The sequence below is a fragment of the Gigantopelta aegis genome, chromosome 3 (assembly GCF_016097555.1).
Source record: "Gigantopelta aegis isolate Gae_Host chromosome 3, Gae_host_genome, whole genome shotgun sequence".
In the NCBI taxonomy this organism is placed as follows: domain Eukaryota; kingdom Metazoa; phylum Mollusca; class Gastropoda; order Neomphalida; family Peltospiridae; genus Gigantopelta; species Gigantopelta aegis.
Window position 1 is genome coordinate 25,551,958 of NC_054701.1, and position 16,172 is coordinate 25,568,129.

The following is a 16,172-nucleotide window of genomic DNA, read 5'->3' on the forward strand; positions in this document are numbered from 1 at the left end:
AAGCGTCAGCGCGAAGTCATTGTGTTTACCGGTTACCTAGGTGAGTTTCAGGTAAATTCCACACCCAGGAGAGATGCGCTGTTGAGTTCTGCCCGGATGAATTAGCACATAAAGAATTTAACAAGTGGCAGTTCAGGGGCGTATTCAGTAGGGTGTCCAACTCTCGCCCCTCCACGCCCGCTCAAGCAAATTTTCTTCTTCTTTTTTTTTTGTCTTAATATATTTTTCTGGGGAAGCATGACTCGACTTCCCTATACACTTTGTCTAGATATCCCCAACCTGCATAAATTCCTTTCTGTTTTCCTAACGCGATAATCATGATGTCATTAACGTTATGTTTGTTTCATGAGAAACCATTTAGCCTACGATATTGATTATTTAATATTTGCTGTTGATTACTAGTCACGGTCAAATGACGACAGTTGATGATCTGATGCGAAATGGCTGGACAGGAGCATAGCTACCTACGAGTAAAACTAGGGTTTTTGTGAACGGGTAGGAACGTCATGAATGCTGATAAGAATATTGGTCAGGCACGGCGGAGCAGGGGTGGGGGAGCTGGGGAGGCCCTAGTCCCTCCAATAATTCTGAATCAAAACAATTACTGGTAGTTATTCTTACGGCAGAGATGAATTTTACTTGTAGAAGCAGGAAATTGCATTTCGGAACATCAAGTTTTCAAAGTTTTACGGTTGAGCATACCCTGGAACCCGCTAGAAACTTTGCTTTGCACCCACGATCTGAGTCACCCCCCCCCCCCCCCCCCCCAACGTCTACCTGCTTCCGCAGTGCCTGTTGGTAATAAATATGAGCGGGGTATAGTGTTGCAAAGAGTTTTGAACAGGTAAGTTGGCCTATTTAGTATTTATTAAAAACACATTGCTTTGAAGTCACTAATCATTTTTGTACTACATGATACCTGTGCAAATGGTATGCTGTCACTTACATAGCAGCAAACATGAAGCTGTGCTCTGGTTAACTTAACCGTTAAGCCATCAGACATACGATTTGTAGGTACTGGGTTCGCAGCCCGGTACCGGCTCCCACCTAGAGCGAGTTTTAACGACTCGATAGGTAGGTGTAAGACCATTACACTGTCTGTTTCATTAACCACTAAAAACTAACCACTAACCCACTGTCCTGGACAGACAGCCCAGATAGCCCAGGTGTGTGTGCCCAGGACAGCGTGCTTGAAAATAAGTTGAACTGAATGAATGAATGTGCTTTAGCAATCTGGTGAATAATATAACATTTTTGGTCAACCTTGTTGTTTTTGGTATGGTAAGTATCAAGGGAGAGTACTTTTTTATTTAATTTTTAGAGTCATTTTTTAATACAAATTGTATAGAAGTGAATGGCGGAGTGCAACCCTTAAACTCTGTTTTGTTTAACGACACCACTAGAGCACATTGATTTATTAATCATCGGCTACTGGATGTAAAACATTTGATAATTTTGATATATAGTCTTAGAGGAAACCCACTATAGTTTTCCATTAATAGCGAAAGACATTTATATGCACTTTCCAACAGACAAGACAGTTGTTGGGCACTGGTTAGAGTGGGGGTATAGTTAGAGTGGGGGTATAGATAGAGCGGGGGTATAGTTAGAGCGGGGGCATAGTTAGAGCGGGGGCATAGTTAGAGCGGGGGCATAGGTAGTTAGAGTGTGGGTATAGTTAGAGCGGGGGTATAGTTAGAGCGGGGGCATAGTTAGAGCGGGGGCATAGTCAGAGCGGGGGTATAGTCAGAGCGGGGGCATAGTCAGAGCGGGGGTATAGTCAGAGCGGGGGTATAGTTAGAGTGGGGGTATAGTTAGAGTGTGGGTATAGTTAGAGCGAGGGTATAGCGGGGATATAGTTAGAGTGGGGGTATAGTTAGAGTGGGGGTATAGTTAGAGCGGGGACATAGTTAGAGCGGGGGCATAGTTAGAGCGGGGGTATAGTTAGAGCGGGGATATAGTTAGAGTGGGGGTATAGTTAGAGTGGGGATATAGTTAGAGTGTGGGTATGGTTAGAGCGGGGGTATAGCGGGGATATAGTTAGAGTGGGGGTATAGTTAGAGTGGGGGCATAGTTAGAGCGGGGGCATAGTTAGAGCGGGGGCATAGTTAGAGCAGGGGCATAGTTAGAGCGTGGGTATAGTTAGAGCGGGGGTATAGTTAGAGCGGGGGTATAGTTAGAGTGTGGGTATAGTTAGAGCGGGGGTATAGTTAGAGCGGGGGTATAGTTAGAGCGGGGGTATAGTTAGAGCGGGGGCATAGTCAGAGCGGGGGTATAGTCAGAGTGGGGGCATAGTCAGAGCGGGGATATAGTCAGAGCGGGGGTATAGTTAGAGCGGGGGTATAGTTAGAGTGGGGGTATAGTTAGAGTGTGGGTATAGTTAGAGCGGGGGTATAGCGGGGATATAGTTAGAGCGGGGACATAGTTAGAGCGGGGGCATAGTTAGAGCGGGGGTATAGTTAGAGCGGGGATATAGTTAGAGTGGGGGTATAGTTAGAGTGGGGATATAGTTAGAGTGTGGGTATAGTTAGAGCGGGGGTATAGCGGGGATATAGTTAGAGTGGGGGTATAGTTAGAGTGGGGGTATAGTTAGAGCGGGGGTACAGTTAGAGCGGGGGCATAGTTAGAGCGGGGGCATAGTGGGGGCATAGTTAGAGCGGGGGCATAGTTAGAGCGGGGGTATAGTTAGAGCGTGGGTATAGTTAGAGTGTGGGTATAGTTAGAGCGGGGATATAGTTAGAGCGGGGGCATAGGTAGTTAGAGTGTGGGTATAGTTAGAGCGGGGGTATAGTTAGAGCGGGGGTATAGTTAGAGCGGGGGTATAGTTAGAGCGGGGGCATAGTCAGAGCGGGGGTATAGTCAGAGTGGGGGCATAGTCAGAGCGGGGATATAGTCAGAGCGGGGCTATAGTCAGAGCGGGGGTATAGTTAGAGCGGGGGTATAGTTAGAGTGGGGGTATAGTTAGAGTGTGGGTATAGTTAGAGCGGGGGTATAGTGGGGATATAGTTAGAGTGGGGATATAGTTAGAGTGGGGGTATAGTTAGAGCGGGGGTATAGTTAGAGCGGGGGTATAGTTAGAGCGGGGGCATAGTTAGAGTGTGGGTATAGTTAGAGCGGGGGTATAGCGGGGATATAGTTAGAGTGGGGGTATAGTTAGAGTGGGGGCATAGTTAGAGCGTGGGCATAGTTAAAGCGGGGGGCATAGTTAGAGCGGGGGGCATAGTTAGAGCGGGGGCATAGTTAGAGCGTGGGCATAGTTAGAGTGGGGGCATAGTTAGAGCGTGGATATAGCGGGGATATAGTTAGAGCGGGGTTATAGTTAGAGTGGGGGTATAGTTAGAGCGGGGGTATAGTTAGAGCGGGGGCATAGTCAGAGCGGGGGTATAGTCAGAGCGGGGGTATAGTCAGAGCGGGGGTATAGTTAGAGTGGGGGTATAGTTAGAATGTGGGTATAGTTAGAGCGAGGGTATAGCGGGGATATAGTTAGAGTGGGGGTATAGTTAGAGTGGGGGTATAGTTAGAGCGGGGACATAGTTAGAGCGGGGGCATAGTTAGAGCGGGGGTATAGTTAGAGCGGGGGTATAGTTAGAGTGGGGATATAGTTAGAGTGTGGGTATAGTTAGAGCGGGGGTATAGCGGGGATATAGTTAGAGTGGGGGTATAGTTAGAGTGGGGGTATAGTTAGAGTGGGGGCATAGTTAGAGCGGGGGTACAGTTAGAGCGGGGGCATAGTTAGAGCGGGGGCATAGTGGGGGCATAGTTAGAGCGGGGGCATAGTTAGAGCGGGGGTATAGTTAGAGCGTGGGTATAGTTAGAGTGTGGGTATAGTTAGAGCGGGGATATAGTTAGAGCGGGGGCATAGGTAGTTAGAGTGTGGGTATAGTTAGAGCGGGGGTATAGTTAGAGCGGGGATATAGTTAGAGCGGGGGTATAGTTAGAGCGAGGGTATAGTTAGAGCGGGGGCATAGTCAGAGCGGGGGTATAGTCAGAGTGGGGGCATAGTCAGAGCGGGGATATAGTCAGAGCGGGGCTATAGTCAGAGCGGGGGTATAGTCAGAGCGGGGGTATAGTTAGAGTGGGGGTATAGTTAGAGTGTGGGTATAGTTAGAGCGGGGGTATAGCGGGGATATAGTTAGAGTGGGGATATAGTTAGAGTGGGGGTATAGTTAGAGCGGGGGCATAGTTAGAGCGGGGGTATAGTTAGAGCGGGGGCATAGTTAGAGTGTGGGTATAGTTAGAGCGGGGGTATAGCGGGGATATAGTTAGAGTGGGGGTATAGTTAGAGTGGGGGCATAGTTAGAGCGTGGGCATAGTTAGAGCGGGGGGCATAGTTAGAGCGGGGGGCATAGTTAGAGCGGGGGCATAGTTAGAGCGTGGGCATAGTTAGAGCGGGGGTATAGTTAGAGTGGGGGCATAGTTAGAGCGTGGATATAGCGGGGATATAGTTAGAGCGGGGTTATAGTTAGAGTGGGGGTATAGCGGGGATATATTTAGAGCGGGGATGTAGCGGGGATATAGTTAGAGCGGGATATAGCGGGGATATAGTTAGAGCGGGGGTATAGCGGGGATATAGTTAGGGGATATAGTTAGAGCGGGGGTATAGCGGGGATATAGCGGGGATATAGTTAGAGCGGGGGTATAGTTAGAGTGGGGGTATAGTTAGAGTGTGGGTATAGTTAGAGTGGGGGTATAGTTAGAGTGGGGGTATAGTTAGAGCGGGGGTATAGCGGGGATATAGTTAGAGCGGGGTATACTAAGAGAATTAATCTACGAAGGAAGGAAGGAAATGTTTTACTTAACGATGCACTCAACACATTTTATTCACGGTTATATGCCGTCGGACATATGGTTACGGACCACACAGATATTGAGGGAGGAAACCCGCTGTGTCCACTTCATGGGCTACTCTTTTCGATTAGCAGCAAGGGATCTTTTATATGCACTATTCCATAGACAGAATAGCACATACCACGGCTTTCGGTGTACCAGTCGTGGCGCACAGGCTGGAGCGATAAATAGCCCAATGAGCACACCGACGGGGATCGATCCCAAACCGACAGCGCATCAAGCGAGCGATTTACCATTGGGCTACATTTCGCCCCCAAAATCTACTGAGGACATTCCATCCTACGATCAAAGCATTTCAGGCAAGCGATTTACATACTGAGCGAGATCCCGCCCCGAAATAAAGAGCAGTTCATGAATTAAACAGCTGATCAGTATATAATGAACTAAACAGCTGATCAGTATATCATGAACTAAACAGCTGATCAGTATAAAATGAACTAAACAGCTGATCAGTATATCATGAACTAAACAATTGACCAGTATATCATGAAATAAACAGCTGATCAGTATATCATGAACTAAACAGCTGATCAGTATATCATGAATTAAACAGCTGATCGGTATATCATGAACTAAACAGCTGATCAGTATATCATGAACTAAACAATTGTTCAGTATATCATGAACTGAACAGCTGATCAGTATATCATGAACTAAACAGCTGATCAGTATATCATGAACTAAACAACTGATCAGTATATCATGAACTAAACAGCTGATCAGTATATCATAAACTAAACAATTGATCAATACATCATGAACTACAATCAACTGTAAGTACGATCGTACATGACTACAATTAACTGTAACAAGTCCGTCCCACTTTTTGAAGTTAAATAGAAATATACCGTAAGTATGGTGCATGTTGACGCTGTAGTCAACTTATCAATAATAAAATGCACTTCCTTATTTCAAGAGTTATCTTTTTGAGAGAGAGAGAGAGAGAGAGAGAGAGAGAGAGAGAGAGAGAGAGAGAGAGAGAGAGAGAGAGAGAGAGACACACAAACACAAACTCTCTCTCTCTCTCTCTCTCTCTCTCTCTCTCTCTCTCTCTCTCTCTCTCTCTCTCTCTCTCTCTCTCTCTCTCTCTGTGTATTCTTTTTTGCAGGGGTGGGGTGGGTGATGGAGGAGTGCTTGGGGTTTACTGGGGGGCTTCTTTCTTTCTTTTCTTTTTGTTGTGGGTCTTGTTTGAATCACCTGTTGTATCGTGCCTGCAATATATCAATCTGTATGTGTGCGCGCGTGTAATTTCTAGCAGCTCATTTTATAACTGGTGTGTGGGAATTACCTACCAAGAGTGGCACTCCGATGGACCCCTCCTGGAAAAAGGAAACGAGGAAGACCGAAAGAAACATGGAGGACGACAGTAGAGAAGGAAATTCGAGAGCGCAGTCTAGAGCTGGTGGCTGCTGGAGAAGCTGGCAAAAGACAGGCAACAGTGTGATCTCTGGTTTGTGTGGTTTTTTAGCACGAAGGGGATTAAGTAAGTAAGTGTGGGAATTAAATATTTGTCGTTGACTTATCAACTGTGTGTCAATAACCTATAACTTCTATATTTACATAAACCAGATATTAGTTGTCCTACTTTAGCTGCCTGCACACACTATCTTTCTGCCTGCACACACTATCTTAATAGAAGCCACAGAAGCTGTTAGTCTCTCCGCGATTATAAATACATGAGAGAAACGCATTTTTTAAATCACAGCAAAAAGGTTGTTTTGTTTAACGACACCACTAGACCACATTGATTTATTAATCATCGGCTATTGGATGTCAAATATTTGTAATTTTGACATATATTCTTAGATAGGAAACCCGCTACATTTTTCCATTAGTAACAAGGGATCTTTTATATGCACCATCACACAGACAGGATAGCACATACTACGGTCTTTGGTTTACCAGTCTTGGTGCACTCGATGGAACAAGAAATTGTCTTAAATCATAGAGCGTCAACTAAATAACAATGGAAGAACCAACAGATCTGCTCAAAGGGAAGGAGGTTAAAAATGTTGTGGCTCTCTCTTTGTCGTTCTTGCTGGTGTTCACGTCCTACACAGCCATACAAAACCTCCAGAGCAGCCTAAACCAGGCGGAGAATCTGGGAATCATTTCGCTGTCTGTTATCTACGGATTCTTTATTCTTTCTGGAATCATGGCGCCTGTCATTATCGGGTTTATTGGAGTCAAGAAAGCATTCCTTGTAGCTTGGGTGGCCCACGTTGTCTACACGGCGTCTAACTTCTACCCTTCCTTCTACACGCTGCTTCCTGCTTCAGTACTCCTTGGAGCAGTTTCGGGCTTTCTTTGGACCGCTGAGAATACCTACCTCTCCATATGCGCCTACTCCAAGAGTTCGTCCTCGGGCTCCAGTCCGTACAGTGTCCTCAGTCGGATGAATGGCATATTCTTCACGTCGTTTCAGTGCACACAGATAACAGGCAGTTTGGCGGCATCCTTTGTCTTTCAACAGGGGACTTACAACTCAACGGGGAATGAAACCCAGTGGTGCGGCCCCTATGACTGCCCGTCGTCTGTCGGGAATTCTGCAACCATAGCGACTCCTCAGATGTATATAGTCTACATCTTACTCGGAGTCTTTCTCGCGTGCACCATCATTGGTCTGGTGACAACTCAGCTCTTCGTTGACCCGATCCCTATATGCGCACGCGCCAGTCGTAAGCAGCTGAAGGCATCTATGACGTCATGTGTCAACATCCTGTTCAGAAGTCGTTTGACATTTCTGATCCCATTGTTCCTGTACGTGTCCACGCACCAAACTGTAATATGGACAGACTTTACAAAGGTAAGTTATAGGACACATAATTTATTTATGTACTTACTTACTTATTTACTAATGTACTTGCTTTACTTACTTACTTATTCACTTACTTATTTACTAACTTACTACTTCACTTACCAACTTACGTACTTACAAACACAATTTACACTTTAAAAATACATTTAAAATAGTTGAAAATGGTTAGCAAAACATTGCTACCGTGTTCTTCAGATGATAGGAAAACATGTTTGAAGCCATCCAATACTCATACATGATTTGAATATCGTTCGACAGGTCTGTGTTACTATGGGAGAAGTGTATTCTAGTTTTTATGTATCCTGTCTTGCAGTCGTTTGTGAGCTGCCCTCTCGGTATCCGAATGGTTGGTTTCGTGATGGCCACGTTCGGGGGGTCCACTATGCTGTTCACCTTCATCTTCGGCTACCTGGCTAAATACTGCGGGCGAGTCTTGCTCTTCACTTTCGCCGCAACCGTCAACGCCGGCAGCCTCGTCTACATGTACGTCTGGCATCCCACCAGCAGCGACAGCCTCATCATCTTCGTCGCAGCAGCAGTCTGGGGCATGGCTGAAGGCGTCTGGGAGACTCAGATTATTGGTATATATTGCATATATGTAGTAGTTGATAAATTATAAAAAGGAAACGTATATTATTGTTGCACATTATAAGCTGTGTTTTTTCTGTGACCAGCTGCTACCACATAGGTTACTGGAATAGCAAGTGTCGACTGGTCTGTTGACGAGTCGTGGTTTCTGCGTTTGAGTATTCGTGCACTTGCGCCTGCTTCAGCGATATATTCCAAGAAATGAAACATAACAGCGAAAGGTGCATATAATAGTACAGTGAAACCCCGCTATTAAGACCACTGATGGGACTTAATAAATATGGTTTTATTAGCTGGGTGGTCTTATTAGTGGGTTACTATCATTTTAAGTTGATTCCAAATTATATACAATTTTATCATCAATTAAAGGCTTTTGTATCAGATATCGCTGGCACTATAATTTGCGATATCTCCTGCGATCCTGCGATATTCTCCTAGGAGATATCGCTTCTTATAATCTTGATTGGTCAAATGTTAATCAGAAGACAATATTTTGCTACGTCACTGTGCTAAACTTATCATTAGTGACGCCACGCCATTGTCGTTTTGCTAGTTAACGAGTCTACCACTGCCAAATATAGTGACATTCAACCCACATTACTGACATTGTTTACAATTGTCGCAAATGAAAAGAATGATAAAGTTGATAAAAGTATTTTTAAAAATCAACTCGTGCTAATAAATTATGATATCACAAGACACTCGAGAAGTATCCTTTATATAACATAAGAAATACATTGCAAATATCATTTATTTGAATTATTTACATAACACAATGGAATGCATTGAATACACTTATCAGTGAGCACTAAAATAGAATTAAGAACTAATGTCTTGTTTTGACCGTTTCCTGCACTGTTGTTTATTAAGTTCACTTTTTGCTTCAAAGTTTGTTCTCAGCGTGTTTTCCCTTTCTTTGGAGTTCCCATTTCTAATAACGATGTTGCGTACAAACTTATATTGAAATAGTGATAGTACGACTACGACATTCATGTTTGGTTTTCAGCGCTTTGACACAAGTCGCTCAAAATACACAAACTCATGTCGCCTCTCTAAATAACACTTGTTTTTGTTACCTGCTGGATTAGTCAGTCACCTTGATGAAGCGATATTCTCATTCTCCGTCCTGTCACGTTGGGATGACGGTAAATGTGTATCTTCAACTAAACAATAATATTACTCGTGTATGCATATATGTACCAAGCAATGTATTCTTAGTATTTGTAGCCTCCTGTTAACCATCTTGTCAAAATCAGAATATGTATGTTCCTCTTACGCAGTTGCACAACGGCCTGAATGTAATAAAGTTCTGTTCTGTTCTGAGTAATCAACGTTCTAGGGTTTCCTCTAAAAACAGTGTCAGAATGACCATATGTTTGACGTCCAATAGCCGATGATAAGATAAAAAATCAATGTGCTCTAGTGGCGTCGTTAAGTAAAACAAACTTCTTCTTTTTTAACGTTACTAAAATTTAGAACATCAAACCATTACTTACCAATCGAAACAGGACGATGGAACAACACCCCAGTAGAAAGCAGACTATGTACACTATGTAACAAAATGACATCGGAGACGAATTTCACTATCTACTTACATGCTCTTTCTTTAATAACTCCCGCAAAAAAAGTGTTAAAGCCATATTATTATAACAAACCCAATATGCTGAAATTTAAACAATTAATGACAAATGACAAAATAAGTCTTCTAAAACAATTGTGCAAATTAATAAAAGAAATTACGGATAAATTCGGTAAACCTTAAATAGAATTGTCTCCCAAGCTTACGCTGTCTTATTCCGACTACTACTATCCATGTTTGCATATATATAGATTATTACTATTAGAAGTATATTTCATTTTGTATTATTATTATTATTAGAAATATTTATGTTTTGATTTTGTACATATAAATTTTCTCCTGTAAACCCCATCTTGTCACTGTCATATAATTATTGTTAATGTACCTCATATGCCGCTGAATAGCGGCCTGAGTGAAATAAAGTTCTGTTCTTCTGTTCTGTTCTGTCACTTGACTGACTGCAGTATGAAAACAACCAATCAACGCGGTACATCGCTCATTAATATTAATTAGGTGACAGTGTTTTCCGGAAACTGAAAGTGCCGGTATCCTTTTTTTATTTATTTAGACATGCTCTACAGACTAATCTAACATGATTATTCTTTGACTGTGCTACGTGTCATTTGTAACAATCAGCGAGAACAAAGAAACCATTAGATACGTGACTTTTCAAGTGGTCTTAATAGCGGAGTGGTCTTAAAACATGGGTGGTCGTTAGGTGTGGTTTCACTGTATATCAAATACCTTGGTAAATGCTATCCTGTTTGTTGCTCCTTAAAAGCGTGAGTATATAATTTGCAGTCATGTGCCTCTAGCTGTCAGAATTTGAGATTTTCAATATACTTCGACTGGTGGCGGCCATTTTGAAATTGACAATGGCAGTGAGCATTACCAAATGTTTGACATCCAATAGCCGATGATTAATAAATCAATGTGCTCTAGTCGTGTCGTTAAACCAAATAAACTTTAGCGTTAACTATATTTAAAGGCAACAGCTACGTTACGTCTATAGAGAATACTTTCATTTTCATTTCAACTTATTTTCGTGCTTATATCCAGTTAAGGTTCAAAGACACGCTGTCCTGGGCACACATCTCAGCTATTTGGGCTGTCTGTCCAAGATAGTGGGTTAGTGGATTCTACAGGTCAAGGAATTTAACACCAGTCGACAGGTTATCTCCTAAAGACCGAGAACGCAAAGCCGAGTAGTTAGGACAGACTGGAGGGTGAACACGCCAGTTTCCGTGAGAGGATATCGTACGGCAATATAAGCTGGTTGTCCTGGGGCCTAATTCACAAAGGTCTCTTAGGCTCTGCTAGACAACAAAGCATCCTATTTGCAAGTCTTTTAGCATTGCACTGCGAGATCGCAAAGTTGCGAGAGTTTAGTGAATTAGGACCCTGGAACATAAACGGCGGGACAGACATGCTCCAAGCCTTAGTGGTATGTGAGCATGATTAAACATTACCTGACCTGACGGTGGATTAGATAACAAGTTGTCAAACAAAGGATTTAAAAGCTCTATATGTACATATGACATTATTTCAAAGGACTGTGAACTGAGTGTTGATAATTTTAAAACTTATGTTATACCTAGACACTTGAGCAGACACTCACAGGGTGGTGGTATAGTAATTTTTGTTCGTAACACGCTGGATAAATTTGTGTCTGAGTTACATATTATACATGATATAGTCGTATTTAAAATAGATAAAAGTCTGACAGGTCTAGACAAAATATTGATATTGATTATCTGCTGTTATTTCCAGACATATTACCAGTGATAGATAAATTTATTGTGTGTGATTTCACCGAATTTTCAGATCATGCTCCTTTACATGTACAACTAAAAGTTGTCAAAGATCTGAACAAACATAGTAAGTTGTATTTTTACTGATAACAGTGCAGATACTAAGAGAACTATGTTTAAATGGAAAGATAAATTTAAAAACCAGTTTACAAAACTACTTATTGTTAATGCAGAAAAGTTAAAGTTGTAGTTAATATCGAAGGGGAGATAACTCAGAACTCTATTAATAAGAGTGTTGAACTTTTTAACAAAAGAATTGCAGTTTTTTTTATGAAACCTTTTTTTAGTACTCATTCAAATGGTGGTAATACTTATCCTGCACATAGTAGTGATTCCTGCAGGACTAACAGTCAGAGAGGTAACATAAATATTAACGTATACAGTCAGGAGGAAGACAAGCCTTGGTTCGATGATAATTCAAAGCTTCTTAGGCAGTTATTTATCTGTTCTTGTGTAGGTTAATAAAGTAAAACATTATTTAAAAAAGTATAAAAAATAAAAGGAAATATGTTAGAATATTTAAGGAAATATAATCCCAAACCGTTTTACATTAAGTTTGGTGGCAAATCGAGAAAAAGGACACCTTTACTTACTCGGATAATGTTATTACAGAACAGGAAGTTACTGATGTTATGCACAAGCTTAAACGTGCCAAAGCCTATGAACCAGATGGAATACTGAATGAGTGTATTATGGAAAGTAGTCAAACGTTAGTTCCTTAATTAGTAAAGATGTTTAATAACATTTTAAATTCGAGTTATTTTCCAGAAAACTGGTCATCATCAATTATAATTCCAGTGTATAAAAAAGGAGATTGTGGTGACCCAAATAACTTTAGGGGGATTAGCTTAATAAGTTGTATCTGTAAATTATTTACATCTGTTTTAAACAGTCGTTTAATAAATGTGTCATAATATTGGATTAATTTCTGACGCTCAGTTTGGTTTTGGTCATGGAGTTAACACTACTGATGCAATATTTGCACTTCATGCTATTATAGCTAAATCACTTGCTAGTAAAAAGAGAGTATACTGTTGTTTTGTTGACTTTCGTAAAGAATTTGATTATGTTGACATATTAAGTCTATGGTATAAATTATATAAATTGGGGGTAAGGGGTACATTTCTGTCGGTAATACAGTCTATGTACTCTCGTGTTAAATCATGTGTCACTATTAACGGTAAATGTTCACAGTGTTTTGACAATTGTTTGGGATTGATGCAAGGAGAAATTTTATCCCCTGTAATGATTTAAAATTTCCTTAATGATTTTGAATCAAATTTTATTGCTAATGGTGCCGTGGAGTACCAGTTTGGTGAACTTTGTTAGTTTTTATTGCTGTATGCAGATGCTTTAGTTTTATTCTCTGAAACTGTGGAAGGTTTACACAATTTACTAGACAACTTACATGTTTATGCAAACAAATGGCGTCTTATTGTTAATACAGATAAGACACATATAGTCGTTTTTAGAAATGGGAGAAAAGTAAAGAATTTTGAAACTCGGACGTTAATATTAAAGATGAGTTTTGTCATTTAGGTGTTCCTTTTAGATATAACAATACATTTAGCTTTTTACAAAAATATTTAGCATACCAAGTTCGTAAAGCTTTATTTGCCCTGTATTCTAAATGTAAACCGTTGAGGGTAAACTGTCAGTCTAATTAAAATTAGCTCCACTATTACATGTGGATCTAACATCAGCCAGTTGGAGCTCATGTCCACCAATCAAAACCTTACTTGCAGAATCCTGCCAGTGATTTAAAAATAATTTGAAAACATTCCGAATTATCCTGAGGGTATACGACATGTTTCGTGTGAATTACGAATGCCTTAAAACATGTTTTAATTTTATAAAATAAATAATTTGTAATGTAAAACTGAAGACTGATTTAGTTGTTTTTTTTATAAATAAATAAATAATTTTTAATGTAAAATTGAAGACTGATAACCCACCCCGTACGTATTGGTATGGTTCGCTACACTACATAGTCCCCAATGTCCAGGTAACATTTCGTCTGTAAATAATAATTTAAATATTGACCAATCACACTTTCGCCTTTTATAACGTTATTTGGGAGCATACAAATTCTAAAAATATCGGGCGAGTCTATTTTAGTGGCTGCAGTACAGCGAACCATACCAATACGTACGGGGTGGGTTATCAGTCTTCAATTTTACATTAAAAATTATTTATTTATTTATAAAAAAAACTTTACATTACAAATTATTTATTTTATAAAATAAAACATGTTTTAAGGCATTCGTAATTCACACGAAACATGTCGTATACCCTCAGGATAATTCGGAATGTTTTCAAATTATTTTTAAATCACTGGCAGGATTCTGCAAGTAAGGTTTTGATTGGTGGACATGAGCTCCAACTGGCTGGTGTTAGATCCACATGTAATAGTGGAGCTAATTTTAATTAGATTGGGTAAACTGTAAAACAATGTTAGATCTTTTTGATACATATATCACAAGTATTTTATGCTATTCATGTGAAGTGTGGGGATTTTGTAAAGGTAATGGGGTGGAGAAATTACATTTGTAAAGAAATCAACTTGTAATGTGATGGTTTATTTTGAATTGGGAAGAATCCCAATGGAATATATTCGCCTGTTTCGCATGATCAAATATTGGTTTAGACTGCTTTCGACGAAAAAAAGCAGTATTCTTAAAGAAGCATACACTGTACTATTCAACCTTGCATAGGCCAATGTTTTTAACGTTAACTGGGTATCTTTTTTTTTAAATACGCTTATGTCATTAGGTTTTGGTAATTTATGGGCAAGGCGACCATTTGTAAATGACAAATATATTTACCATTAATTAAAATTCGTATTTTTTATCATGCTAAACAGTCTTTATTTAGTAAAGTACATAATTCCCCTTAGTGTATTTTATATAAACATCTTGTAGATCGAGTGTTTACAATACTATTTTCAAAAAATATATTCCGAAGCGCAATCGTATTTTATTAACTAAGCTTAGATTGTCAGCCCATTCTTTAGCGATAGAAACCGGAAGGTATAGAAATACAGAAAGGTCAGATAGAATATGTAATTATTGTAATCTAAACAAAATTGAAGACGAATATCATATGATACTAGAATGTCCCAAATATGATGATCTTAGAAGAAAATATATCAAATCTTTTTATTGGATGAAACCTTCAACTCATAAAGTTGTACTATTATTAAGCATTAATAATATTAAAGTTTTAAACCAACTTGGTAAATACCTCTCTGAATGTAACAGGTTAAGAAACACCTTATGATTAATATCAAACCATTATGTATAATTGTGTATTACACTATGTTTATATTAAGTAATCACTGTTATATTGTTTTTGCATCTCCTGCACTATATGCAGCCGTCGTCGTTTTTATTTATATTACTCAACAACGAAAGTTTAGCAGATATCTTTTATGACGTCTAAATTTACCATGGTTGAATAAACTTAAAAGAAAACCAGATCCTCCTGTTATGTTGAGGCAAAGGTTGATGAGTTTATGTTGTTTATAAATGGTAAACATTTCAGATGTGGATACTAATTAATGAAAATAGGTTAATTTATAAATGTTATGTCATTTCTTTTAACATTAGCTAAACTTTCGTTGTTGACTATACTGCTGAGCTGTAAAGCTCAAAGTTAATAAATTATTGAATTGAACTTTTCAAAATGGCAGACACTACGAGGAAGGTCCCGATTTACACCTGACCCCAAAATACCACAGAAGACCTATAGCAAGTTCCATGAAAGATCGTTCATCCCAACCGTTGGACTATAGCATTGGATACTGAATTACAAACATCGTTTCGACTAATCGGTATAGATACAGAGGTAGCGGATCTGCCTTTACAAAATCAATGCATTTACTGACTTAATGCCATTCTTCCCGTTACTTTACAATGGCGAATCTAAAATGGGATCGAGGGACCCGCCCCTCCCCCTAATTTAGCGACCATATATATATATATCGCTTCGGAAACGTATGTGGCCTTCGGCCACGTCATTGATTTTCTGGATCCGCCACTGTTTTATGTAACATCCTCGAGAAAACCGCGCTAGCCGATAACCAGTGAAGATGGTGAATATAATATTACTTGATGGTAGTGTACTTATATATATTTTTAATCATCGTCATAAATTGAAAATAATTATATATTAAATAATTTCATTGGTTGCATTTTTTTTGTTTAGCTCTGGTGGCTTTGCTTCTCCCGGACAACAAGGAAGCTGCCTTTGCCAACCTGCAAACATGGAAGGGTATTGGCTTTACGTTGACGTTCGTGTATGGAACCTTTCTGTGTGTGCACGTGAAGCTGTTGATAGCCATCGTCCTCCTCGTGTTGGGGATGACTCTGTACTACGGGGTGGAAATTCATCTCAAGTTCCGTACAGGAGGCGTAGACGTGACTGAAAACAGTGAAAATATCAACGGTATAGCAATGACAGAAGAACATGTTATTGAACACGAAAATTAATAATCATTTGTTACCACACTGGTGGGTGGCTGGCTAGC

General features: G+C 40.1%; 1 protein-coding gene across 1 annotated transcript; it reads left to right on the forward strand.

Annotated features, from left to right (window-relative positions):
• Positions 1–6,814: 6,814 nt before the first annotated feature.
• On the forward strand, positions 6,815–16,172 carry LOC121368564 (protein unc-93 homolog A-like). Its single transcript, XM_041493302.1, has 3 exons — positions 6,815–7,654; positions 7,980–8,247; positions 15,851–16,172. Exons 1-3 carry the CDS (start codon positions 6,815–6,817, stop codon positions 16,132–16,134), a joined length of 1,392 nt encoding a protein of 463 aa, XP_041349236.1. The 3' UTR covers positions 16,135–16,172.

What these genes read in the sequence shown, in the direction of transcription:
- LOC121368564 (XM_041493302.1), top strand. Translation starts at nt 6,815, where the DNA reads ATGGAAGAACCAACAGATCTGCTCAAAGGGAAGGAGGTTAAAAATGTT. An exon ending in TATGGACAGACTTTACAAAG is followed by an intron (nt 7,655 to 7,979) that starts GTAAGTTATAGG and finishes CCTGTCTTGCAG; the next exon opens with TCGTTTGTGAGCTGCCCTCT. An exon ending in CTGGGAGACTCAGATTATTG is followed by an intron (nt 8,248 to 15,850) that starts GTATATATTGCA and finishes TTTTTTGTTTAG; the next exon opens with CTCTGGTGGCTTTGCTTCTC.